Source organism: Gopherus evgoodei, chromosome 15 (genome assembly GCF_007399415.2).
Source record: "Gopherus evgoodei ecotype Sinaloan lineage chromosome 15, rGopEvg1_v1.p, whole genome shotgun sequence".
Classification (NCBI taxonomy): Eukaryota; Metazoa; Chordata; order Testudines; family Testudinidae; genus Gopherus; species Gopherus evgoodei.
In genome coordinates this window covers 26773866-26801403 of record NC_044336.1, presented here as the reverse complement: position 1 = coordinate 26801403, position 27538 = coordinate 26773866, and the positions used below count along the sequence as shown (strand labels likewise).

The 27538-nt window shown below is 62.2% G+C and overlaps 1 protein-coding gene across 2 annotated transcripts; it reads left to right on the top strand.

Moving 5' to 3' along the window:
* Positions 1–16179: 16179 nt before the first annotated feature.
* Positions 16180–22069, top strand: FSCN2 (fascin actin-bundling protein 2, retinal). 2 transcript variants are annotated; one of them, XM_030534595.1, is made up of 5 exons: positions 16180–17002; positions 20459–20615; positions 21010–21131; positions 21418–21585; positions 21666–22069. In XM_030534595.1, the coding sequence occupies exons 1-5, from the start codon at positions 16180–16182 to the stop codon at positions 21869–21871; spliced, it is 1476 nt and encodes a 491-aa protein (XP_030390455.1). In that variant the 3' UTR covers positions 21872–22069. The 2 variants fall into 2 exon arrangements, with proteins under 2 accessions (XP_030390455.1, XP_030390454.1); XM_030534594.1 differs by having other exon boundaries at positions 21010–21135; positions 21335–21585.
* The last annotated feature ends 5469 nt before the right edge of the window (positions 22070–27538 follow it).

The window sequence follows — 27538 nt, the reverse complement described above, 5'->3', positions numbered from 1 at the left end:
TCAGCGCGCTGCCCCGCCCTTTTATACCCGGGGGCGCCGGCCCCGCCTCGCCGGCCGAGAACATAGCCATATATGGAGATCTTTCAGAAACACGCGCTTCCATTGGCTGGCGCGGCCCAGGCCACGTGGGGTGGCTGGCAGGCCTGGCCCCGCCTCTCTTGCTCAGCGCGCCCTGGAACCTGCATCGAAAACGAGCCGGGGGAGGGGAGCCCGGGGTGCAGCGGGGCGCGGGGGTCCCGTTCCCCCGGCAGCCGCGGCGGGGTGCGCCCTGCCCAGCCCCAGCCCCAGCCCCAGCGCAGCCCGGCCGCCGCCACAGCTGGAGCCAGGCCTCTGAGTCACAGCGCAGCCCGCTGCCAGCACCCCCGGTCCCAATAGCACCCGCAGATCCTGCACCATGCTCCCCAATAGCACCCCCAGACCCAGCGCCGAGCGCCCAGTAGCACTACCAGAGACTGCACTGTGTGCTCCAATAGCACCCCAAGACCCAGCCCCGTGTGCCCCAATAGCACCCCCAGATCCAGTGCCATGCGCCCTAATAGTACCCCCAGTCTGCGCGCCTCAATTGCACCCCCAGACCCAGCGCCGTGCGCCCCAATAGCACACCCATATCCTGCACCGTGCGCCCTAATAGCACCGCCAGACCCAGCGCCGTGCGCCCCAATAGTACCCCCAGTCTGCGCGCCTCAATTGCACCCCCAGACCCAGCGCCCAGTAGCACTACCAGAGACTGCACTGTGTGCTCCAATAGCACCCCCAGACCCTGCACCGTGCGCCCTAATAGCACCCCCAGATCCTGCACCGTGTGCCGCAAGAGCACCCCCAGATCGTATGCCCCAATGGCACCCGCAGACCGTGCGCCCCAATAGCACCCCCAGATCCTGCACCGTGTGCTGCAAGAGCACCCCAGATTCTGCACCATGCTCCCTAATAGCAGCCCCAGACCGTGCGCCCCAATAGCACCCCCAGACCCAGTGCTGTGTGCCCCAATAGCACCCCCAGATCCTGCACCGTGCGCCCTAATAGCACCCCCAGATCCTGCACCATGCTCCCCAATAGCACCCCCAGACTCAGCGCCGAGCGCCCAGTAGCACTACCAGAGACTGCACTGTGTGCTCCAATAGCACCCCAAGACCCAGCCCCGTGTGCCCCAATAGCACCCCCAGATCCAGTGCCATGCGCCCTAATAGTACCCCCAGTCTGCGCGCCTCAATTGCACCCCCAGACCCAGCGCCGTGCGCCCCAATAGCACACCCATATCCTGCACCGTGCGCCCTAATAGCACCGCCAGACCCAGCGCCGTGCGCCCCAATAGCACCCCCAGATCCTGCACCATGTGCCGCAAGAGCACCCCCAGATCCTATGCCCCAATGGCACCCCCAGACCGTGCGCCCCAATAGCACCCCCAGACCCAGTGCCGTGTGCCCCAATAGCACCCCCAGATCCTGCACCATGTGCCCTATTAGCACCCCCAGACCGTGTGCCCCAATGGCACCCCCAGACCCAGCCCCGTGTGCCCCAATAGCACCCCCAGATCCAGCGCCATGCGCCCTAATAGTACCCCCAGTCTGCATGCCTCAATTGCACCCCCAGACCCAGCGCCGTGCACCCCAATAGCACACCCATATCCTGCACTGTGCTCCCAATAGCACTCCCAGACTGTGTGCCCCAATGGCAACCCAGACCCAGCGCCGTGCACCCCAATAGCACCCCCAGATCCTGCACCGTGTACCGCAAGAGCACCCCCAGACCCAGCACCGTACATCTCAATCCGCTGGCACCCCCAGACCATGTGCCCCAATAGCACCCTCAGACCCGGCGCCATGTGCCCCAATAGCACCCCCAGATCCTGCACCATGTGCCCCAATAGCACCCCCAGCACCATGCACCCCAATGGCACCCCCAGACCCAGCCCCATGTGCCCCAATAGTACCCCCAGTCCATGTGCCCCAATGGTACCCCAAGATCCTGCACTGTATGCCCCAATAGCACCCCTAGACCTAGCACCGTGCGCCCCAATGGCACCCTCAGACCCAGTGCCCTGGGCCCCAATAGCACCCCCAGATCCTGCACGATGCACCCCAATGGCACCCCAAGACTGTGCGCCCCAATAGCACCCCCAGTCTGTGTGCTCCAATGGCACGCCAAGACCCTGCACCATGTGCACCAATGACAGCCCCAGACCCTGCATTGTGCTCCCCATGGCAACCCTATAATGAATTCTCTCAGCAGAAAACCTTTCCCTCTGTCCACATTCTTGGCACCTTTCACCTTGTAGCCCCACAGAAAATGACCTTTCCAACATTTCATGGCTGTGATCTGTTAACACTGCACAATGGCAGCCCCAGACCCCACATTGTGAGCCTGAATGACACTCCCAGACCCTGTGCCACGTGCCCCATTGGGACCCTTACTCCTTGCACATTGCGCCCGCATGACACCCCAGGCCCTGCAACGTGTGCTGCAATGACACCACCATCCATAGCAGGCACTGGGTGCCCAAAGGTATCACTGCCCCATGCCAGGCACTGGGTGCCCTGGTGGTGACATTGTCCCAATGGCACTGCCAGCATATCCCATTGACACTCCCACCCCTTTCCAGCCCTGGCATGTCCCACCCACAACACACTGCAGTTGTGCCAATCGCAGTACGACCCCACCACACATCTTCATCCGAACAGTGCTGCCCTCGTCCCAGCAACAGCGCCATCCTCTAATCCCCCGGACCCCCATCTCACTCTGACAGTGCCCCTGCCCCGTGCCCAGAGCCACCCCCGCACTGCCACTTCAGCTGTGCTGCTGCTTGGGAGCGGCATGGCTGCATTCTCACCACACCCCTGCAATCCGGCCCTGCAACTCGATGGCTTAATTCAGGGCAATTAGAGTCCTGTAGTGCCTTTCCTTCTGATGGATTCCAAAGCACTTTACAGCAGGGACTGGTGTCTCCAGATGGGCCTAGCGCTTGTGGTTAATATTGATTGCCATCTTCAAAAGGATTTACAAACATTAACTAATTCATGTTTCTCTTTGGTTGTTTTCATGGGCTCTTTGAGTGCCTCAGGGAGCCATTGCCAGGACGAAATACCATGCAGTCGGCTCCTCCTGGGCATCACAGTTGCAAGATAAAGCAAATACCAAGTTACTCAGGTTTATTCAGGCTTCAGTGCCCAGCCCTACTTTCCAGTGCAGCAGACCCTCAGCTAGGGGATTATGGGAACACTGAATAAATATGGATGATGGAGGACATGGTCGATGTAATTAAAAACCAGGGGAGGTGGAACAGGGAGTTTTGCGTAAATGTGATTTGATAAGCAAGGTTGAATTGAATATGCAAAAAGCAGCAGTGAAATGCAGCCACCTCTGGAGTGAAGGGCGACACAGCAGGCCCAAGAGAGAGCATCGTTGTGCCCAAGCACATCAGGGTACAAAGTGTCTCGGATGTGTCCGTGCAGCCGGAGCTCAGTTTCTGACGCCTCTTCCCGGAGCAAGCAGCGGTACTCAGCATATCTACCTGGATGGAAAGACCTGCTAGGATCTGCTTCTTTGGTTCTGAGGAATCTAGGTCAGTCAGGCTGGGGAGATGATTACTAATTGTCGATCGAAATCTCTCCATCGGATACATGTGTACGGGGGCTGGAGACAGAATGAAATGTGGAATGTGACTCTTTGCAGGGCTGTTCTGCCTGTTAGCCTATTGGCTGGGTGAGTCAGTGTCGTTATCCCCACTTTACGGTTGGGTAAATGGAGGCTGAGAAAGGTGAAGCGTTTTGTCCGAGGTCAAAGGTCAGCAGGTCAGTAGCAGAGCTGGAGCCCTGATGGCTAGTTACCGCTGTCACCGCTCTGCCTTTGAGGATGTTGAATGAAAATGCTGCATTGATTCCGGGCATGGCACTGTGCGGCCTGCAACCCTGGTTACCGGGGCTCCTCTGGTCAGAGTGACTGAAACGGCTGTTCTGGGGGGCAGTCCCCAGCATTTGTAATATCACCTTTATTAGTGCGGAGACTCAACCTCCGTGTGGAGAAAGGACCATGTCTCCTTGTCTCCAGAGCCCTGAGCACAACAGGTTGGTGCTACATCAACAAATACCTGTCATTAGCTTTAAGCAGGAAATGTAAGATTCATTATGGCAAGCCAGCGCATCCAAATGAAATAATACATGGCTGGATTAGGTGGAATAACGACCTACACAGGAGCCGACACAGTATCATCTCAGAGGAGGAACAGCTCGGAGAAGTTCCTGGCACAAGGTATATAGGGATCTCGGGTGGGGCTGGAAGTTACTATTTGGACGAGATCTTTAAAATGTGGGGGGGGTTCTTTAATATTAGATATTGGGTGATGAATAACCAACTCGTGTTTGGCTGGCTGTCCTGTTGGGTTCCCTCTAACAATAGAAGAGGCTGCTTTCCTTTCCTGTTACAGCCCAGGACACCTCCAGTGCATCTAGGAAAAACACATAATCTTCCATCACTCAGACCCCTGGGCCTTGGGGGGAAAATGGGTTAATCACCTAGTTAGAGAAAACAGCCATTATTCATCGCCACAGCACTGAAAGACTTTTACAGCCATACTCCAGAGGTGCTGATGGAAACCAGCTATGCCTGTTGGGACAGGGCAAGGGAGAGGGGCAGCTGCTGCTGTTAATTGTTCTCCTGTCCTGGCTGAATGGCCTGCAAAACCCTGTTTGCAGACAAGGGTCTGGATAGCCTGTTGCATACACGCAACACTAGCACCAGCCAGGTAAACTGCTGGGCCCTTCCCATCCCCTTTCTCCACACGCAGCCAGCCAACCAGCCCTGGTGCAGGTTCCCGTGACTCGTCCCCTCCCACAGACAAGTAACCTGTTTCTCTTCCTCTTGCCCAAAGTAGAACGCAGACTGCCAGCCCCACCAATCCCCACGGAGTCAATGTTAGTGTATCTGAGTAACTCCATATCAGACCCTGGGAGGGGCAGGACTAGCCCCCAGGTGAGCAGAATGACCCACCGCTGGGCAGAAAACTATTTTGCCTCTTTTAGACATACAGAGAAATGCTCAGATAATCAGTCTGACCTGCTGCCCCTTTACCCAGATCAGCTTGGATACCTCCTTCCCATCCTAAATCCAGTCCTGCTCGGGTATGGCTGCCTTCCTCTCTTCCCACCCTCCCCACTTCGGCGGGCTGTGGTACCCATCCTCCCGCAGGAGCAGTCGGGCAAATGGGCATCAAAGCTGCCACGGGGATATCACAACAACCCGCTGTCTGGCTCAAGGCTGCGTGTGCCGGGCGTCAAACCCAGCGATCCCAAGCTGTGTTAAAAGGACCTTGTCAAGGTTTCTCCTATTGCACTGTTCTTTTCTCCCTTCAGGGACTGATCTTTTCCCTCCCATAGTTATTTAAAAAAGAAACAAGTGGCCAGGAATTTAGCAACAATACAAAGAAAATGTGCGACTTCTTCTAGGTTGCCCCAACCCCCCAGTGTAAGGTATGAGGGCAGGGCCTGACTCCCTCCCTCCCATGTGGGGTATGAGGGGCAGGGCCTGACTCTCCTGCTCCCTCCGTATGCGGTATGAGGGGCAGCCCCCCCCATGTAGAGTATGAGGGGCAGCCCCCCCCCCGCTGTGGGGTATGAGGGGCAGCCCCCCCCGTGTGCGGTATGAGGGGCAGCCCCCCCATGTGGGGTATGAGGGGCAGCCCCCTCCCCCCACTGTGGGGTATGAGGGGCAGGCCTCCCCGGTGCAGGGTATGGGAACAGCCCCACCCACACCCCGCCGGTAAAAGGGAACTGCACTGTTTCGCTCTTCTGTGCCGTGCCCAGCTGGTGAGGTCCCCGCCCCAGCCAGGCTCTCCCCAGAATGTGTCACTCGCCGGCAGCGTGACGTGCAGAGGGAGCCGCCTGCATCGAAACCTCGTGGGTGTGGGTAGCAGGTGGAGCTTGCCCAGGTGGCACCAAGAAGCAGGACAGAGCCCGTGGCATGTCTATATTTGGTGATTTCAAGCTGCTGGCGGGGAGCCAGGCCTGTATGAGCTGGGAACCACCCACACCTTGCAAACACACCCAGCTGGCTCCGGGGCTGGACTTCGGCTCCCTGCCTGGTGATGGGGAGAGATCGGGGGCAGATAGGTGCATTCTTAAAGCAAGCATCATTCCAGCAGTGCCATAGGAACAGCCCCGGTGCCGACTCCCCAGGGACACCCAGCTGCTCCCAACATCTCTGCCCTCCACAGCCACAAGGGCCCCATGGGTCATCATGACACACCCACCGGCCATGTCCTCTGCCCTACCAGGAGCAGGGGGAGACTGTGGGTGGGGGGATTGGCTGGAGTCAGGGGAAATCTAGGGGTGAAGGAGATGTGGGGAGTGAGATGGAGGCAGGACAGGACCGGGGTGATTTGGCAGGTGGCAAGGTTTGAGGGTGCAGGGGGAGATCTGGGGGTGAAGGTAGTCAGAGATTTGGGATGTGGGGGAGGGGGAGTCTCTTCCATTTGGTCCTTTCCTGTTTTCCCCCAGACCATGCTGCACCATGACCTTTCCTGGGTCGCAGCCTGTGGGCAGGCAGTCCTTGTCCGTGAGCGCCAGTTTCTGTAGTGCTGGGAGGGACTGGGGAGGGGGGTCCCTCAGTGGCTGTGCAGAGCAGGGAGCAGAGCCCTGAGGAGATGCCTGGCCCCCCGGGGACAGATCAGCTGGCACTTTGGAGGAAGGGAGCATCTCTTCTTCCTCACAAGACCCTCCCCTCCCCGGACAGGTGCCAGCCCCAGGCAGTTTGGGGGACTCTACTTGCTGGAAGTGGCCATGTGATGATGGGAGCATCGGAGCCAAGCAGCCCCTGGTGTCTGTGTCATCAAGTCACCCGATCCCACCCAGCCAGCCTCCTGTGCCACGTGGCGTGCTTCCTGCCCAGCGCCCACCCTGCGCAGAGGCACCGTCTGCTCTCCCAGGCTTGCCTGCTCCTGGCTCTGCAGCCCAGCTCTGGGGGAGGGAAGTGGTGACCCCTGCTCTGACCCAGGACACATGGAAACCAAGCTGGGTTGCTCTTCACTAGGGCCCTGGCTGCAGCCCTGCGATTGCTCATCCCGTCCCAGACCTGGGCTTGCTGGGAGTGAGCCCCATGCTGCCCGTGTGCTGGGCTGGGCTGCCTTGGTGCTGATCTCCAGTCCCTCCCCAGGGGTGCAGCTGGAGGGTTTGCTGGCCAGCCCATGGCTCTGACGGGCAGAGTTCAGCCTGGTTACATAACTGCTCCTCTGCAGGGAACACAGAGCCACCCTGCCAATGCAGCCAGAGTGTCTGCCCGCCCGCTGCCTCCACAGGGCCACGGCTCTGACGGGCAGGCTCCCAGCAGGCACTGCATAGCCCTTGTGATGCGCAAAGAGGAGTCCAGCATGCTAGCTCCGTCAGGAGCCCCCCCCAAGGATCACGTCCCCCAACTCTGAGCAGGGATATCTCGCTGCGGAGGAGGGGCCAGGCTGCCTGGAGAGAAGGAACCTTAAAGACACATGTTGAGCAAATAGCATTTCAGTGTTGAGTCATCTGCAGCTTCAGGGCCTATAGTTGGGGTCAGGAGGAAACTCCCCGACCCCACATCCATGGCTACACCACCGCAGGCACAAACCCCCAGTGTGTCACCTAAGCAAGGGGGCCTTACGTGGCATCCCATTAGGCCATGGCAAAATCTTCAGCCCAGCTGCATGATGGGGTTTTTCCACCTCCCTCTGCTGCAGCCAGTGGCAGGACTCTGGGCAAGAGGGACCGTTCTGCCCCACTGGATTCCCCACTCACTCGGCTGAACAATTGGCTTTGTGCTGGGCCTCGACTCAGCGGGGCCCTGCTCTCCCCCGTGCTGCAGCTGAGCAGGGGGTCTGGCGGGGGGTGGGGTGGGGTCTGGCCCTGTCTCCCCTGGCTGTAGCAGCATCATACATCGAATTGTCACGAGCCTGCACCCGACGAGCGCCACAGGGATGCTGCCCGGGGGTAAGGCCAGCCCGACGCTGGGTGGCTCGTTGGAAAGGAAGGCTGGAGCGGATCGGAGCAGGGGATCCCCCGTGCCCCAGGCAGGTGCTGGGAGCTGGGGTTTGCTCCCCTCAAACAGCATATTTCGGTTCTGCAAATGCAGAACAGCAGCAAGTCACTTCCCTCTGAAAGGTCCGACCAGGCAGGGAAAAGTCCTGCCAGTAAAGGAAGAGAAGAGCTGAGGACAGCGCCACAGCCATGCTCCCTGCCCCCCTTTGGCGGTGCCACTGGCAGTTCTCCTCAGCGAGTCTTCCTGGGCCCCGGCTCCGCTGGGCAGAGCAGCCAGCTATTTAAAGACCATGCCCCAGTCCACTACCATGCTATGAACAGGGGCTTTGTGTCTCCATATTTCCCAGGAGGGCCGGGTGGGGCGGGGCCCCTGCTCAGACTCCAGTAGCCAGGGAGAGTCCTGGGCAGGGGGTGGACATGAACGGAGGGCACGGTGAGGCACAGCCTGCACTCTCCAAAGGCCCGGGGATGAGCCACAGCTGGTCCCCGCCCTCAGGAGGGAAGTTTTTCTCAGGTGAGAGCAAGAAGAGTCGTCTGCTGAGAGAGCCGATGGACAGCCCGGAGTCTTTCCAGCAAGATGAGTGTTTATAAAGTGCCATCCAAGTGATTTCCCTGTGTCCCAGCCAGGCCAGGCCAGGCCAGGCTGCCGCTCTCCCTGGCTCCTGTCCTGGGACAACTTGGGTGTCAGTAACAAGGAGTGGAAATAGCCTGCGAGATAATCGCTTTGGGTGTACATTCGGTTGGGTCAAGACGGGGTTAAGTCCTTGGGATGGAAGAACTGACCTGAACCTTCCCCCGGCCTAGAGCAAACTCAGACATTGCCAGCCCAGAGCCAGGACCCCGAGTTCAGGTGCCAACTGTCAACTGTGTTTAGAAACTGGTTGGAAGGAGCGTCTGAACTGACCCTTGCAGCCCATGTCCTGGGTTCAGCAAGGCCTGGTCTGCAGTGGCTGGGCCTGGAGCCCTCTGTACCCCGTACGTGGGCCTGGCTGGGGGACGCAGTTCCACCTGGCCTTATCCTTCACCCTGCGGGCAGCGGGTGGCTGCAATGTCTGGAGTGGGTGTTCATGATCAGGTGAGGTTGCCTGGCTCATTTCACCTGGTACAGGACCCACATCAGCTTTGCATATTGGGCTGTGGGGGCTCAAATCTCCACCCTCTCGTCTCTAGGGTAGTGCCCAGATGTGCTCTCAGCCGTGGGGCTAGAGGGAAGGAGGGAGGGATCGGGGTGTAGAATGGCTGGATATGCCCTGATTTCCTGTCTGGGCTGCTTGAGTATCAGCCTGCTGCCTTCAGCTTTTGGGCATCTTCCTGGCAGAAGCATCAGATTGTAACAGCAGGCTTGGTCCTCCGAGGTCCAGTGTGCAGCCAGGAATCTTACTTCCAGGAATGCCTCCGATGACGCGGCCTCTTCCAAGTGCCTTATTCATCATGACGCAGCTACCGGCACCCCTTGACCTCGGTCTTGTCCCAGTAGATCGATAGCCCTGGCTAGAGCCCCAGTGCAGGGAGGTGCAGCTCTGCTGTTGGCCCCCGCCCAGCTCCATCCGGCCTAGCTGTGCCGATGGCCTAGGGTGGCTCCTTAGCTCTAGGACAAAGCTAGCAGACCGATCACTGAGCCAGCCTGGGAGCCCTCACTAAGGCCAGCGGTCAGGGACAGCGGAGTCACCCCTGGCCCCAGCACAGGGTCAGGTCCTCACTAGCTGGGTTTGCCTGAGGAAAGCGCAGCCAGAAATGACGTTGGAACCGCCCCAGAGCCTAGCCCAGCTGCTCCAGTGAGCGTTAGCAGCCCACTTCCCAGTGGATGGAGAGCAGAGGGCCGGGGGGCTGGAGCCCTGGCCTAGGCAGGGTTAATATGTTGCTTCTGAAGCCCTCTGGGGTTGATGTTTATTTGAGATCCGGAAGCCAAACAGCCAATAAGGAGAGAAGCTCCAGGCCTCACCCTGAGTGGGGCCAAGCTCCTACAGAGCTGCAGGTGCTCAGCGCCCCCAGGACCAAGCCATATCCCCAGCTAAGAACACTCCCCCCCCCATTTGCAGAGACCCTCTGGCAGCCCAGGCACCCCAAGGGCTGCTGGCCATCAATCGCAGGCCCCAGGGGCTGGTCATTTTTGGGACCCACCCACCCCGGTTAACACAGAAACACACACACCAGTAAGGGCCCACCCAGCCCGTCGTGCATTATGTCATTTCTGGCCAGCCCCCCCAGCCCATCCCCATTGGCCCAGCCAGCACAGGGTCTGCCAGGAGGATTTCCCCAGAGCCTGGGGGAGCTCTCGCTAGCCAAGCACGGCTGGGCCTGCTCCGTGCACGGGTGGGAGCCCCCACGCCTCCTTGCCTTGTTTGCACAAAGCGAAGGGAAGATTCTGGGTTGGTTTCACGCTGCCTTTGCACGGGTACAGATGGCTCCCTAAGGCTGGGGGTTGATGGGACTAGTGGTGCTCTCACCGCTCCCCAGACAGCGCCCCCATGTGCACCCCGCTCACCTCCCCTCTCTCCGGGAGAGCTCTGCTCGCACAGAGCCCGGGGCCGGGGCACTGTAGTTCTGTGTGGAAGCCACCAGGTGGGTCCCTGGTGCCCAACAGCCGCTGTCCTGGCAGCCTCACCCCCGCTGCAGCATGTGCACATAAGGCCAGCGCCGGGGACCTCGTGCCGAGCACAGCCGCGGGGGTTTGCAACATCGCTGCAGCCTGAGCTCCGGTGACCTGCGCCCAGCTCGGAGGTGGGCACCAGGCCAGGGCAAAGGGGAACACAGCAGGATTATGGGGCAGAGCAGTGCACACTGGGAACAACCCTAGCTCCAAACCAGGGACATGGGATGAGTTGCTCAGTTCTCAGCTTGTTGCTTCTGGAGTTGGGCTGGGGGTGTGGTTTGCTCAGGCTCTCTGGCCTGGGAAGTTTCAACATATGCAGGAGACTCTAAGTGCTTTATAGATGGTTAGCTCAGGAATCGCTTCACCTTCCACAAGAATGCAGCCACTTCTGGGGTGGAACCCAGCAACGATTTAACAGCCACACAACACAACAGTTTCGGACAAGAAGTGAACCCTGGATCAGACACTGCAGGGGCAGTCTGGATCCCTCCACTGTAGGCTAGCTATAAGTGGGCTTAACTAAAAGGTGGAAGAGGGATTTTTTTAAACTGATCCCACTCCTATTCCTATCCAGATGGGGGTTCAGAAATGTGCCTTTTGCCATCCTTCCAGTGGGCAGGTGGCAGAGACATTTCCACCCACTAACAATCCTTGACGGGTACCCAGTGGGTGGGGGAAGGGAGCGGGCAGCTGTGGCTAGACATGGTGAAGTGCCCACCCAGGCGTGTGCGCTCACACCCACCCTGTGATCCCACCTACAAGGGACGGCACTAGCTTGGTTTCTTCTGCAGCTCTGATTACCTATGGTCGAATTCTGCCTTCCACTCCAGCCCAGCAACCCCACTGGCTCCAGGCGCTGAATTTGACCCATAATCTTTTAGCCTCTCCGAGCCCAACAGAAACCCAGGTCCCTGCTCATTTCCCTCCCCCGCCCCCGTAACCCACCGGGGGGCGGGCTGGGGTGGAAGGCAGGTGTGTCTGAGGAGCAGGCCTGGAGGGCAGCAGTCGGCCCTGCGAAACACTGGCACGGCTGAGTTCCAAACATGCCAGCAATCCAGCGCTGGCCAGCCCCCAGCCCAGCCCAGAAACACAACCTGCCTGCCGCGGATACATTACAGCGCTGCCTCCCTTCCAGCGGGCGTGACATGTGGTGGTTACACTAACCCGTGGCCGTGCGGCTCAGGTAATGTGCACCTGGCTTCAGGCAGGCGAGGAGCTGGCCGCGGGCAGCTGTAAGCGGAACCGCCAAAGAAAGCGAGAACTCAAGCATGAAAAAATTATTAGGCAACCAATCCCCTGGACCTATTTTCAGGAACAATGGCTGCCCCTTGGTCCCGCTGCAACTCGAGTGGCCTGTCAGCCAGAAGCTGCCCGAGCAATCAGAGCCTGGGCCTGTGGGAGCGAAACCATTTACCCAGACCAAGGGAGCTGCTCACCGGGGCCCGGCACAAGGAATCGGCCCCTCCAGCCGGCCATTGCTGATCCCCAGCGACCCAGCAGAGCGTGGCCGAGTCCCTCGGCTTCTCTGCTGCCTGCAGCGGTTCTTAGGGCAGCTTAACCCCTCTCCAAGTGTGTCACAGCTTCCCTCTTCCCTTTCAGCACCTGCAGCTTGGTGCCCAGCACTACACCAAGCACTGGAGGTCCTGGCCAGGATCAGGGCCCGTTATGCTCGGAGCTGCACAAAACTCACAGTAATAGAAATACCCTGCCCCAAAGAGTTAAAATCACAACAGAGATGGGTGGGAGGGGAAACTGAGGCATGGAGCAGTGCAGCGACTTGCCCAAGATCTCCCAGCAGCTTAGTGGCAGAGCTTGCAATAGAACCAGGTTTTCTGAGTCCCACCCCAGTGCCCTGTCTGCTAGCCACATGGCCACTCATGCTGCCCAGCCTGGTTCCTTGGGCTGGGAGATCCAGTGCGTCTGAGCCCTTGCACGAAACCCAGCCCCAAACTCTTTGTGGGCTGGTAAGTGGAGGTGTGGTCTCGTGGGAGTGATGCTGGGAGCAGCCGAGCATCTCACACTCTGTGCCAGGAGATGCTGAGCGCTGCGGGGGTCCAGCCAGGAGGGAAGCAGGGAAGCATAGAAGGAGCACATCCTGTTATGCATACCCACTTGGTTTCTTATCACCTCTTCCCTGAGTGCAGTGGTGGATTTGATTTAAGCCTTGTGACACCAGCCTGGGGTGGGACCCTTATGCCCATTTTATAGATGGGGAAACTGAGGCACAGAGCAGGGAAGGGACTTGCCTAAAATCACCCAGCAAATCAGCAGCGGAGGCAGGATTAGAACCCAGAGCCCACCATACTTAGCCAGGAGCTTTAACCACTAGGCCATGCTTCCAAACCTCTAGGGTGCTCCTGGGATGCACAGCTGAACTCCAAACCATTGCCCTGAATGTGGCCCCCAGCACCTGCCCCAAGCTCTGCCTCCCACCCACCCATGACAGGCCAAGACATGCAGCGTTATGCCAGCAGGACAAGCCCAGCTGACCTGGCTGGCGCTCAGGGGGAGAGGCATCAGCCTGTCATGCCCAGTGCTCTCCTAAAGACCTAGGCCCAATGGGGGGATCTGCAGCCTTCCGGCTTGGGCCCCGGCATTATGATTTCCACTGGCAGAGGATTTTGGTTATTAAGACACTTCCTTCTCTGCCTAGCTCAGCTCCCGGCTGGAGTGGGAGACGCTCTGGAGAACCGGAGAGCGGGGGGACGTGGCCTGGGCCAGTGGCTGAACACTGAGTGCCTGCATCCAGCTGGCCCCATCTCTTAGCATTTTGTCACTCCTGCACAGTTTGGAGAGTGAAAGAAATAGCCCTCCGTCAACCACTAGCACGCGCCCTGCAAGCCAGCCGGCTGACAGGCCCCAGCTGGAGCAGAGATGGGCATCGCGGGGGGCCCTGATATTTCTAGGGGACCTCTGCCCTCCCAACACACACATTTTTCAGGCCTCCTTGCCCATCAGAAAGAAGCAACCCAAAGGCAGGAGCCCGGTGTGTTCAGAGCCCTTTGTAGGTCAGGATTCACGTCAGCAGCCCCATTAGCCCAGAGACCCTCACCACACCGGATGGGACTTGGGAACGGCGAGCAGAAGGTGTGCAGGCTGGCATGAAATGTGGGCGAGGGGCTGGCATCCACTTCTGCTTCTGCTCCCCCGCACTGCCAGGGCAGAGAGGGACTCTGGAGGGGCAGAGCTGGCACGACAGGCCTTCGTGGAGGGAGAGATGAGTGTGTACTGGAGCCCTGGGCAGCGCTTTGTCCCCCACCAGCGGCCCCCCAGGAGGCAACGCGAGAAGGTACCAGGAAACCGCAGGGTGGGCTGGCACGTTTGACTCCCGATGTGTCTGATTTCTCTCAATCTCCTTCTCTCGCTGTGGGCGCCTCGGGGAGCTAGGCGAGGGGCCGGGGGGAAGCCGAGGGGGAGCCAAGGAGCTGGGGAGCACATGTCACCTGACACACAGGACACCCCAAGACATACGAAGGACCCCTGGGCTGCAGGACCCCTGCAGTAGTAACACTGCCCCCCATGGGGCCTGTACCCCATTGAGGAGGAGCACATGGGACCCCCTGGCACAGCTGCAGGCTCAGTCCCAGGTGCCCTGACACCCATTGCTTTGGGCCCCCTCTGAGGGCCAGGGCCACCCCCGAACCTGTTGGAGCCTCTCTCTGAATCCAGTGGGAAAAGGGCTTATCCCCGAGCAGCCAGCATGGCCATGGGTCAGGCAGAGCCGCCCCCCACACAGCCAGCCCAGCTCCCAACGCCCCCACCCATGGGGCTGCCAGCACTTCTCTGCCGAGATGCCCTGGCCCTGCCTCTGTGGTCAGCGCTTACCCTGCGCAGGGGACCGAGCAGCCCCAGCCCATCGAAACCCCACTGCGTGTGCCAGCCGGGACTCGCACCCACAGAGCCTGGGGGAGCGACACCAGAGGGCTGGGGACAGCCAGGCTGGAGCGCAGGCCCCCTGGCTTGGCTTCATCCCATGCTCCCATAGGCCACCTTCCTCCCCACTCAGACCCTGCCGCCTGCCACCCCATCCACCCCCCTTCTTTCCCCCTGCTCTTTCCTCATTGCAGGCCGAGGCCCCTTTGGCTGCTCTTCTCCACCCCGCCACCCCCCGCCAGAGCATTAACAAGGAATTTTTGCGCCTGAGGCAAGGGCCAGCTCCAGGCTCTTCGGCGGCGGGTCCCTGAGTCCCTCCGGAGAAAAGGACCCACCGCTGAATTGCCGCCAAAGAATGAATGAAGCGGCGGCAGCAATTCGACGGCAGGTCCTTCCCTCCAAGAGGGAGTCAGAGACTTGCCGCCGAAGTGGTGGTGGCAGAGCTGCCACCGAAGCGATGCCGATCGCGGTAGAGCTGCGCCCCTCTGCTTTGCCTGGCCCTTGTTACAGCTCTGCCCCCCGCCCTCTCCTGGCTGTCAGGCTCTGCCTGGCTGCCAGATGGGGGCAATGGCCCGGCTGGGCTCACACCCTAGGGCCACAGAGACGGGCCCTCCCCCTGCCCAGGGATGGCAGCCACGCTGGCCCTGGCCGTTTGCACCCCTGCTATGTCCCCTTGCAAACTCCCACAGGCTGCCTGCTCCCACGGCCCCCGGGCTGGGGTGACTGCCCCCCGGGGTACTAGCTGCCCCATGTCAGGTGGAGCTATTTGTGGGGCTGTTCCCCTGTGCTCACGACTTGGCCATGGGGCATCCTGGGGGCCGCCTGGGCTGCGGGAGGATTTGGAGCAGCAGGGGGTGCAGGACAGATGGAGGCCAGAGGCCCAAAGGGGGATAAACGGTTTAAACTAATCAAAGGGCCAGGCTAATTGTTAAGGAGCTTAGCGGCTGGGCCAGCCTGCTGCTGGGATGACCTCCTGCCGAGTCAGAGACGCCCGTAACCCTAGCCGGGTGCCCACGGGAAGGCAGCGCGGCCCCGGCAGGGGCGGATCGGGTTGCTGCCCAAGTTTTCCACCTGAGGCTCGGCGGCTCAGAGGAAGGAGGCAGAACCGGCCGCCGGGGGCAGAGCTCACCGGCTGCGGAGGGGTCAGGAACTCAGACACCAGCCGCGGCCCCAGCCCCAGTGGAACAGCCTTTGAGGCCGGCCCAGCGGAGCCGAACACCGGAGCAGAGGCTCCATCAAAGGCCCATTGTCTCCTGCGTCAACCCCCATGCTTGTGCCCACGCAAACCCCGCAACTGAGCCCATTGAAATCCAAGTGAGCTCCGTAATCTTAGCTGGGCCTCTCTAACGCCGGCCGCAGTGCCTCAGCCCGGGTGTTTCCTGGTCTGCTCCCCCGGCACGCCGGAGCGGGAGAGGTCAGCCGGAGCAGCTGCGCAGGGGCTGCTGGTGCTGCTGGCTGTGGGGCCAGACACCCAGATGAGGTTGGCATTCCAGGCTGCAGGTTAGATGAACGCAAGAGAGGCTGCACCCGGCGGAGAGGGACCAGGAACTGGGGCAGCGGCACGTCAGTGTGGCTTGGACTGAGGCACTTCGCTCTAATCCAGGTCTGCCTGGGGCCAGCTGCGCGTGGGAGTGAGTGTGCGAGCACGCACCCACCAGTGTCCTCAGCAGGGCTGGGAGAACCTCGGCTCACACCCCACTCCCCGGGAACCAACAGAAGATGCCAACCAACGGTATCCACCAGGTCCTGAAGATCCAGTTTGGCTTGATCAACTGCCAGAACCGCTACCTGACGGCCGAGAGCTTTGGCTACAAGGTCAACGCCTCGGCGCCCAGCCTGAAGAGGAAGCAGATATGGACCCTGGAGCAGGACGAGGCCGACAGCTCCGTGGTCTTCCTGAGAAGCCACCTGGGCAGGTACCTGGCCACTGACAAGGACGGGAAGGTGTCGTGTGAAGCCGAGAAGCCGGGCAGAGACGGGCGCTTTGCTATTGTCACCCAGTCGGATGGGCGCTGGGCCCTGCAGTCTCAGCCCTACAAGCGCTTCTTTGGGGGCTCGGAAGACAGGCTGTCCTGCTTCGCCCAGGCCGTCACTGAGGCAGAGCTGTGGACTGTCCACCTGGCCATCCACCCGCAAGCCAACCTGCTGAGCATCAGTCGTAGGCGGTACGCGCACCTGAGCGCCCTGGAGGATGAGATCTCCACCGACAGCAATATCCCCTGGGGCGTGGACGCGGTCATCACCCTCACCTTCCAGAACCAGCGGTACTGCCTGCGGGCCTGCGACAACCGCTACCTGCAGAACGACGGTGCCCTGGTGCCGGAGCCCAGCCCGCGCACCGGCTACACCCTGGAGTTCAAGGCAGGGAAGGTGGCTTTCAAGGACTGCAACGGGAAGTACCTGGCGCCCATAGGGCCCACGGGCACCCTGAAGGCTGGGAGGAGTTCCAAGCCGGGCAAGGACGAACTCTTTGATCTGGAGGAGAGCCACCCGCAAGTGGTTTTCCTGGCATCCAATGGCCGATATGTCTCCATCCGGCAAGGTAAGTGCCCCCCCCTTTTGCCCTCTTCCCTCCCCATGGGCAGCTCCCCTCTAGAGATGCCAGCGGAGTCTGTGTTTATGATCTATGGGGTGGGAGGGTGTCCTGCCCCCATACACCTCAACACCTAGAACCTGTGTTTCCTGGGTGCCACCCTGCCTGTTGTAATGGCTCTTTAGCCAAGCCAGCTTGGAGGGACCTGCTGGGGGCTCTGGGGCGGGCCCTTTGGGCTCGTGTGGGTCCGGGGCTGCCTGGTCAAGGCTCTCCTCCTCTCCCCCCCCTTTTGCTGTGGCATTTCAAGTGCACTCCCCACCCCTTCCCGGGCTCCTTCTCTGTCTGGAGTGGGGGCACGCCCCACTCACTGTCAGCCCATGCTCGGGCCCAGCCCCCCTGGGTCAGATTCCCAGGTGGTCCTGCTGTGGGCCTGGCTGGCGGGAGGCGGGGGCTGACACTTACCCTTTCTCCAGCTGTGCTCCTTAGTGGCCTTGGCACCGGAGCCGTCTGTGCTGAGAGGGGCTCTCCTGCTGTCTCCCTGGTCACGAGCAGCCCCTCTGGCTGGCACCCACGCCGTACGGTGGGGTGGGCCACACCAGTTGGTTCTTCAATAAACCACATTCCTGGGCCACCAGGTAGTGACCAGCCAGCTCCCTGCTGCACCTGAAGCCCATCAGCCCCGGGGAATGTGGGGTTCTCTCCTCCCACACAGCAACAGCCCAGCGGGTCCTTTGCCTGGTATCCTGGTAGCTAATAATCCCCTGTTGGTGGCACGGCCTGCGGAGCGGCCCCAGGGGCAGTGACCCGTCTTAATCAGCAGCCTGCTGTCCCGGAGCCCACATCAGCTCATAGTCCTTCTCCAGCCCTGTTTGCGATCAGGCGCTAGAGCCAGGCCCAATGCACCTTGCCAGGTGCAGACTGTCCTTTCCAGGGGTCCTGCCGACAATCACTTTCCGTGCACCGCAGCCCCATGCCTGCAATCCTCACTGCTGCAGCTGCTGTTGTTACTGCAGGGCCTGGGACCAGCGACAGGCATTTCCGGGGGCAGCGTCTTTGGCGAAGTGGGAGACTTTTCTCTCTGCACAGCACCTGCGGGCCTTCCCAGAGCCCAGCCCTGGCAAGCCGAAAGGGTATCAAAGGCGGCCCCCAAGGTGGTCCCTTCTCCTCCAAGAGCTGCCCTGGAGCTGCAGCAAGCAGTGCCTGCTGCCCAGCCCTGGGTTGCCGGCTGCCCCATGTCAACGTGGGTTGCACTCACCCAAGTTAGTGCCAGCTGGAGGCCACTGCAGGCCTTTTGCCTCCGTCCTGCCAGGCTAGTGTGCAACCTTACACTAACACACGGGTACACAGCCCAGTGCTAGTGCACAACCCTACTCTAACAAAGGGGGGTGCACAGGCCCCAGGCTAGTGTGCAACCCTACACTAACAAACAGGGGTGCACAGCCCAGTGCTAGTGTGCAACCTCACACTAACAAATGGGGGTGCACAGCCCAGTGTTAGTGTGCAACCTTACACTAACAAACAGGTGCACAGCCCAGTGTTAGTGTGCAACCCTACACTAACAAACGGGGGTGCACAGCCCGGTGCTAGTGTGCAACCCTACACTAACAAAGCAGGCTCTGCGTGTGAGTGAGAAAAGCCCACCAGAGAGCAGATTTCCACATACACTTTGACCAGTGGCGACGGCCGACAGTGTCCATCCCAGGAGAGCCGGTGTCTCCCGGGCCCAGCTGCGTGTTGGGGTGAAGCTCACATGTCGTGGAGCTGGAGAACATGCACCAGGGTGCCGTGGAGCTGGGTGTTGCCCCCCCTTCCCCTGCCGGGGGGAGCAGGGGCCTCCCTTGGGGCAGTGTGGCCCATGGAGGTGAAGGATGGTGAGGAGGTTCCTGCTGTTTAGCAGGCATGGGGGGTCAAAGCAGGTGTATCTGGGACATGGGCTGGCTCCCCCATGGGAGTCATGGCTCCGGTCCAGCCCTGGCAGATTTCAAGGGAGCTTGGGTGAGAGGGGGCAACATGGGACAGGCCCCCGGTCTCCGAACCAAGGCCTGATCCCCCCACAGCAGCCCTGGGGGCCATGGGAGGCCATGGGAGGCCATACCCAATTGGGGGGCTGCCCCTCCTGCCCCACCCTCCCCGCCAGCAGAGGAGACCCAGAGGGGCAGGGGCTGCCCAGCGCCTGCCTCCTTTTGCACTGAGCCACCTCCTCTCCCTGCCCAGTGAGTCAGCCTGGGCCATATGGGCCCGACGGGGAACAGGTGGCAGCGGGTGACGCTCCCTCCGCCAAGGGGCGCGTGCGGGCGGCGCTTTGCTCGCTGCTCCATCGCCATAGTAACCTGGCCCCACAACCCGGCCTGCGCACCACGGGGTTGGGGGGGGAGTGCAAGGGTGTGTGTGAGAACAGGAGTCTGGGGGGGTGTGCATAGGTTGTGTGGTGTGTGTACACATGAGTCTGTGTGAGAGAAAGTCTGTGTGTGGATCTGGGGGTGTCAGAATCTATGTGTGCGTGCACATGAGTGTGTGTGCACGTGGGATATGTGTGTATGTGTGTGTGTGTGTGTGTGTGTGAGCCTGGGTCTGGGTGTGCATGTGTACACATGGGGGTGGGTGAGAGACCATGGGTCTCCCTGAGCCCCTCCTGCCAGCTATGCTGCACGGCCTGGCGGTGACGTTGTGCGTGGGACGAAAAGCTGGTGCTGGAGGGAGACCCACCAAATTCAGGACACTGGTGGGGGGAGACCCAGTAATCTCCCAGAGTGCAGCAGCCAGCCATTGCCAGCACGCCCTGTGCCCCCTGCAAACTGCAAACACCTCCTGGGGGCAGGGCCCACAACCCCCTGGCTGCAGGCTGAGTGGTGGCTCTTTTGGGCACAGGCAGGGGGGCTGATGGGCACCCCATGGAGCGCCCGGGTTTGGGGCAGTGAGGGGTGGTGGGGCTGCCCCATGCAGCCAGTGAGCTAACCGCGCTGCTGTGCGCGGCCCAAGCAGCTTATGTGCGGGTGACGCTGAGGGCTGAGTTATAAATAGGGGGGTTGTGGTTCTCAATTGCTAAGCAGATGGAAACAGCAGCAATCAGGTTAACGAGCCCAATTAGTGCCGATTGTTTGGGAGGATTTGCTGGGCGGGGGGCACCCGCAGCTCAGCGGCTCACCCAGTGGAAAAGGGGGTGAACAGGGCATGGCTGGGGCTGTGACACAGGGAATTAGGGCTCCATGACCTGAGCGGTCAGCCATGCTCTGCTCACCCGGGTGCACGCCCTGACGGCAGGGGCTGGCAACGCTGGCTCCTGGCAGGTGCCATGCAGGGATGCTGGGGGGCTGGCCCCCCAGCACACATCCTTGTTCTCTATTAATCCTAACCGCAGCCCCTGCTAGCCCAGCCCTGGGCTCTGCCTCCCCCCAGCTCTGCCAGTGTCCCTCAGTCCTGACCCCCAGCCTTGCCCATGCCCTGCGGCCTCCTCGTTCCCTGCAGGTGTCAACGTCTCAGCCAACCAGGATGAGGAGATGACTCATGAGACTTTCCAGATGCAAATTGACAGAGAGACCAAGAAGTGCATCTTCCATTCCAACGCGGGCAGCTCCTGGACCCTGGTGTCCCACGGGGGCATCCAGGTCACTGCCACCAGCGTGTGAGTATGTGCGCCATCCTGCTCGCTCTCCTGGCACGCTCGGCCAGCCTGCAGCGCTCAGCTGGCCAGCCCTGGAGCCACAGCAAGGGCACCAGGGGGCAGGGGCACCAGCAGGACAAAGGGCAAATCAGGTCTGGGGTCAGCCCTAGGGGCTGAGCATGCATCATGGGAGCTGTGACCAGGCTGTTAAAGTCACTGGGGTCGCTGGCTGTTGGAGCACTGTGCTGGGGGCAGGTGCAGGCACCTCCTGGCAGGTACCTGCCTGGGCCAGTCTGCTGGGCTTGCCAGGCACTGAGCACCAAGGAGATCAGCTGCTGCAGGTGGCCCCTGCCCTGCCCAAACTGCCCCTTCCAGAGCCCGTCTCTGACTCGGGCTGTCTTGCTTGCTCCCCCAGTGCCGCCAACAGCATGTTCGACATGGAGTGGCGTGGCCGGCGGGTGGCCCTCAAAGCTGGCAATGGCAAGTACATCTGTGCCAAGAAGAACGGGCAGCTGGCCGCGGTTAGCGACTCCGTTGGTAAGTCCTGCTGCAGCCAGGGGATGCAGGAGCCTGGGACTCAGCGCCTACAGGGCCAGGCTGAGGGCAGCGTTGCTGGGGGCCGGTGGGTGAGAGGGGTTTGCAGCTGCGACGCCCAGCCTGTGCCAGCGAGCTCCGCTGCACCCCCAGCAGACTATCAAGGGGCAGGGTTACTGGGTGAGCAGGGGGTGCCTGGTGCCCAGGCCCTGGCAGAAGGGGTGGCTGTGGCCCCACTGGGCAGGGCTGCCCCACGACCCGCTGCCCACAGCCCTGCCGTGCTCCTCAGGGGAAGACGAGGAGTTCGTCCTCAAGCTGATTAACCGGCCCATCCTGGTGCTGCGGGGTGACCACGGCTTTGTCTGCTGCCACCGCGGCTCCAACCTGCTGGATGCCAACCGGGCCACCTACGACGTCTTCCAGCTGCTCTTCAGCGACGGGGCCTACCACATCCGGGGTGAGTGCCAGGCCGGGTGGGGGGGCGGGCGCGGCCTGGCAGGGCCCTGCCCTCACCCGCCCCCTCTGCTCTCTCCCCAGGCCTCAGCGGTAAGTTCTGGTACGTCGCCAGCAGCGGTGCCATCTGCAGCGATGGGGAGATGTCCGAGGATTTCTTCTTCGAGTTCCGGGAGCGCGGGCGCGTGGCCATCCGGGGAAAGAATGGGAAATACCTGCGCGGGGACCCAGCCGGCACCCTGCGCGCCGACGCCGACTCCCTGCCCCGTGCCACGCTCTGGGAATACTGAGCCTGCCCCCCGCCCCTAGTGCATAGACCCCTAGGACCCGTGCCAGCTGCCTGGCACACGCCCAGCGACCCCTGCTGGACTCTCACCTGCTGCGCGGCAGGGAGGGGCACAAGGGGGCATGCCCCCCCCCGCTGGGCAGCCGTGTGGGGGTGGGCTGGCTGGGAGGGGCTTGTGGGCTTGCAAGAGATTGACATGGTAGATGCCTGGTGTTAGTGCTGTCCTTGACCCCCCATGCCTGTCCCCTCGGCCCCCCCCCGCTGAGCTCATTAAAATCCAGTTGAGTTGCACACCGGGAGGGTCGCTCGTCTTCCTTCACCAGCAGCGCCCCACAGGGCCCCTGGCACCAGGCTGGCAGACCCCATCCTGGGACAAGGGGCCCTGCTTGTGCCAGGGCTGTGCACCACAGCAGCACAGCTGGGCGGGCTGCCACCAGGCCCCCAAGGCACCGCCCTGCCACTCGCTCAGCCCCTCGGCCTGGGGCCCTTGCTCCCCCAGCCCTGAGCAGCAGATTCTGCACATTTACCAGCCAAGCCTGGAGAGCGAGGGGAGGGGAAGGGAGAGGGATGGGGGCTGCAGAGGGAAGGGGGCTGGAGCGGGTGGGGGAGGGGGAAGGGCTGCAGGGAGGAATGAGGGGCTGTGGGGGGTGGTGGGGGGGAGTGGAGCCCAGAGATGGAGGGGGCCCAGTCCCAGCCTCTGGGTGCAGGCAGCTGGTGTCTCCCTGGGCATGTGGGCAGAGAGAACCCTGCCCGAGGAATCCCAGCTATGCAGCTGCTGGGAGCTGGCCACACCAGGCACGTCCTGCCCACCCCACCCGCTGCCAGGGCTGCATGCACTCTCTGCCCAGAGGCCAGGAACTGTCTCTGTCGCTCCAGCCCAGAGGTGGCTGCACCTTGCGGGCTTAGCAGGCTCAGGCCAGGATGGCACTGGGAGGCCCCTGGCAGCGGGTGGCCCGGGCGTTGGGCTATGGTGCCCCACACAGGGCCGGGGTCGCACTGGGGAAGCCGACAGGCAGCAGGCTTCCTGCAGGATCAGGCAGGAGGGATCCTGCCCTGGGCCCCGCTTGGAGCCGCAGCTGCTGTGAGCCAAAGCCTGAGGCTGGCGCCGGGGGGCTGGAAATGCAGGGGCCTCAGTGCCCAGCCGGGGCCCTGGGTTCGGAGGGCAGCGCAGGCTTGGCCGGGTGCCACCAGCGCTGTTCCCCAGCCCACCCCCTCGCTCAGCTGGCCCCAAGGAATGGGGTCTGGTCAGAACAGGGTGTGATGGAGTAGGGACTGTCTGTGTGGGGAGTGGGAGAGCAGGGGAGGACTTTAGGGGATGGACGATGCCAGGGCCTGTAACCTGAGCTAGGGAAGGGAGGGGAAAGGTCAACACCTTTGCCCGGGAAGGGGACAAAGGAAGGGAGTGGCAGGAGGGAAGCAGTTGGAGTTTGGGCTTGGGGCTGGGTGGGCGGAATTCAGGGTATCCTAGCTAGGATCCAAGCACCCTGAAAGCCCAGAGGGACTCGGTGGAGGGGTCCTGACTGTGCCTGCAAGCCCTGCTGTAACCTGTGTTCCTGTTGTCCAATAAACCTTCTGTTTTACTGGCTGGCTAAGAGTCACTGTGGGTCCCAGGAAGAGGGGTGCAGGGCCGGACTCCCCCACACTCCGTGACACAGGGCTCTTGGAGTCCCTGCGTGGGGCAAGCCTAGGTGGGGGGTGGCACTGCCCCTCCTGGGTATGGGGGGGGGGGGGACTCAGCATTTCAGCTGCTAAGCGAAGAGCAGGGGAGCGGCTGCAGCCCTAGGGGGATGTGTCAACTGGAGCAGCTCCCCCAGCAGGTCAAGCTAGTGCCCCCTGCTAGCCCCCCCCAGCTGTGCCAGGACCCCCTGCTAACCCAATCCTGGGCTCCCCCCCTCCAACACCCTGCACCCCTGGCTGCTCCCAAGCCTGCATCAGGGGCTGGGTCTCTGAGCTGTCACCAGGGCAGAGGTTATGGGGGCAGATGAGGAGCAGCAGGCCCAGTGCACTGGAAGCCCAGCTGGTGCCCCCCCCCGCCCCCTTCCTGGCAGCTGGCTGGGATAAGGGATGTGTGGAAACACCAGGCGGAAGCGAGGGGGTCAGAGGGAAATGGCAGGAAGAGCAGTGGGGGGGGATGGGACCTTCCACAAACAAAGCCCCCCCTCTTCCCCTGGGGTGGCCAAAGCCAACTTCACACCGAGCCAGGATGGGGGTGGGGGAGGGAGGGGAAGCATGGGGAGCGCAGGATGGGCGTGGGGGGAGGAAGGGCGGGAAGTGTGGGGAGCGCAGGACGGGGTAGGGGTAGGGAGGGGATGCGTGGGGAGCACAGGATGGGGGTGGGGCTAGGGAGGGGATGCGTGGGGCAAGCAGGAGGGGGCAGGAGGAGGGAAGGAGGAGATGTGTGGGGAAGTTGGGGGGGGGAATACAGAGCAAGGCCCATAGTGCCCCAGGGTTAGTGTATTTGCCTACCCAGCCAGGTCCCAAAGATCACAAGTGAAGTGAGTTGGGTGGGACTCGGAGAGCAGCCGTGGCCCAGGGTCTGGCCAGGGCTGCGGGTTGGGATTGAGGGGCACTGGCAGAGCTGGAGATGCGGGGGAGCTGGGTCAGGTCAGAACAGACCGCAGGAGTCCTGACCCCCAGCCCCTGCTTCCTGCCCCCAGCCTGCACCATCTCCCCCTGGCCTGGAGCGGGAGGGTCCCCGTCTCTGAGCACTCTGCTCCCTGCTGGGGGTACTGGAGACCGCAGCAGCTGGGCTGAGCCTCCTGTGGCTCCCTCCTGTGGGGGGCGAGGGGCTTTGGGCGCTGGCAGGCCCATGTCCCCGACAGGCAGCCCAGGGGGCAGGGCTCAGGCAGTCCTCAAAGAATCTCCCCTAGCTGCCCTTGGGCCAGGGGGTTTGGGGCCTCCCTCTGGCGGGCGACGGGAACTGCTCAGCTCTGTGTCATAGCCCCTGCACGGAAGCCAGCTGAGGGAGATTCTCCAGTAGCTCAGCGGTCAGGGGCCGTGCCTGAGGAGGAGACTCTGGGTCTGCCCCCGACCCTGCCGAGATGCTCAGATCATCCTGCTGGGTTCGCTGCAGCAGCTGCCTCAGCTCTAGCTGGGGCCCTGCGGCACTGCAGGGGTTAACGATCCTGCACGGGGGGGGGGGGGGGGGGGGGGCTGGGTACCGGTGAGCGTAGCTCTGCCGCCCTCTAGCGGGGGTCGAGCGCACTGCAGCTGCTGGGCCCGCCCCATTAACCCCGCAGCGCCCGAGGCCGGGGGAGGAGCAGCTGGGCAGCCCCCCCTGCAGGAGCTGGTCCTGCCTCAGCCCAGCGCCAAGGGGCCCCCTCACCCCCAGCGATGCTGTTTGCTCAAGCACTCCTGGCTGGCAGCTGGCCCAGCTCGCTGGGGGACCCCATCACCTCATTGCAGCACCATTAGCAGCCCGCCCACGGCTGCGCTGCCCCTCAGAGCCCCTGGGGCTGGACAGAAAATCAACAGCAGCCCAGACAGGGGGGTACCCCTGGGAGTGTCCAGCCCTGCAGAGACACCAAAGCCAGAGACCCCCGGCAATCCCAGCCCTGGGCTCCCCCCACCCAGCTCTGCTGGTGCCCCGCACTCCCGACCCGCAGCCCCTCGGCAATCCCAGCCCCGGGCTCCCCCCACCCAGCTCTGCTGGTGCCCCGCACTCCCGACCTGCAGCCCCCTGGCAATCCCATCCCCGGGCTCCCCCCACCCAGCTCTGCCAGTGCCCCTCACTGTCAGACCTGAGGGGCAGTGATGCGGGGGGAGCACCAGGAGGCCCAGGCTAAACTGCACCCCACAGGGCTAAGCCGCCAGGACCGGGCACTGAGGGCTGGGGCAGGCTGGGCTGCTCGGATGCCTGGGCAGCAGTATCCAGGACCGGGGAGGGGGCCTAGAGCCAAGCGAGCCAGAAGCCCCCCTGTGCGTGGCACTGGGAGCACCACAGGGACAGGGGGCACAAAGGACCTGCTCCCAGTGCAGCCCTGGGGGGGTGCAGTATGAGGACTCCTCACACTGGGCCAGGCCTCACCTGGCATCTCCCAGCTCCAGGCAGAGCAGAGAGAAGCATCACTGAAACAAGAGCATGTGACCCTACGTGGTCCCCTCCCTGGGCAGACCCTGCCCAGCACTATGCCAGATCAGCATGGGAATCCTACGGAGGGGCTCTGTCTGCACTTGGCTGGATCCTCCCAGCTCCAGCAGAGGGGGCGGCTACTCAGCTCCGTCGAGGGTGGGATCAGACAGCAGCGGGAAGGGGGACATAGCTACATCCCAGGCCCTGCTGAGACTGCAGGGCCCCCTGCCCTGTGCTGCGATGTGGCTCACAGCACCAGCGCAAGAGGGCTGCGGAGGGCCAGCCCGTGGGGAGTGTGAGTGCAGGGGCTCATATGCATCCTATAGGCCTCAGCGAGCTGGGCCAGCTGCACGGAAATCACTCTGGGGAGGAGCGGCCAAGTCACACAGTGCCAGCACTCCACCTGCTGCCAGCCCAGCCGCAGTCTATTCCTAGCTCTGCTACTGGTGAGGATGCGCCAACAAGAACAAAACCAGCTTGACTCTCAGCTCCCAGGCTTGCGACCAGCCCATGAACAGCACTGGCAGGGCAGCCACACGCCAGAAGCCGGGAGTATCCGGCTGCTCAACCCTCCCGCTGCAGGGCACGGGAACTGTCTGAGCAAGCAGCTTCTCCCTGGCAGGGGCCAGCGGGGCGGGGCAGAGTAGCGTGGGCTCTGGCCCAGCCCCTCTAAGCACACAGCGCGCCTTGAATACACAGGCACCAGCAGCTCAGCAGAACTCGCTCTCTGGGCTCGCTCGGCTCTGCCTGGCAGCTGGCTGAGATCCAATTAGGTTAGTCCTGCAGGGGACTGAAAGGACCCAGAGACCCAGATCTGTCAGCTCTGACTCCGTCCCCCACGCAGCGGAGGAGTGAAGGCAGCGGGGTGGATAATTACATTAGACAGCACCCAGCGCAGCCTGCCACCATTAACTTTTCCAAAACCCAGCCTGCTGCCCCCTGCCAGGGCTTGGTACCCACAGCAGCCAGCATGGCCAGGGGCTGTTGCCTCCTGCCAGTGGCTCTCTGCCCAGGGCCAGCCCTCCCGGCCCTGCCTGGCACTGTGCCACGGCTGCCCACGAAGGCAAGGCCACTGCAGAACAAAGCTCCCACGCTGCCAACAGAAAGGGGCAGCTGGGGCTCGGCTTGGGGGCGGTGTTCGAAGTGAGGTGCAGGAGGAAAGTGCATGTATGCACATGGGGGGGTGCTAGTTTGAGGCCACTGGTACTCCAGTGCCAGGGCAGTAGGCTCCAGCACCTCTTTTCTCAGCCAAGCGGGGGGAGGTTCCCACAGACCAGCTGTGCGAGCCAGGCACCAGCCAGCACTCGGCAGGGACAGACCCTCCGCAGCTCCCACCCCCTCAAACCAGGAACGTCCTGGGCTGAGTTAGCCCTTTGCACGGTGCCTCACACCAACGCTGCAGGGCCGGGAAGCCACGGGACGCTGAGTCAGACAGGACCAGCCAGGGACAGTGAAGCTGGTAACGCCTCACTCCAGCCAGGCTCGCTTTGTTCTCCGAGTGGATCTGGTGCTCAGGGGAGGAGGCCAAGCCCTGGAAGGGCCAGGCTTTGTCTGGCAGGTGCTGAGCAATCATTCCAGTCAAGTGTCCCTGCCCTGCCA

What these genes read in the sequence shown, in the direction of transcription:
- FSCN2 (XM_030534594.1), top strand. Translation starts at nt 16,180, where the DNA reads ATGCCAACCAACGGTATCCACCAGGTCCTGAAGATCCAGTTTGGCTTG. An exon ending in CAGGTCACTGCCACCAGCGT is followed by an intron (nt 20,616 to 21,009) that starts GTGAGTATGTGC and finishes TTGCTCCCCCAG; the next exon opens with TGCCGCCAACAGCATGTTCG. An exon ending in GTTAGCGACTCCGTTGGTAA is followed by an intron (nt 21,136 to 21,334) that starts GTCCTGCTGCAG and finishes CCTGGTGCCCAG; the next exon opens with GCCCTGGCAGAAGGGGTGGC.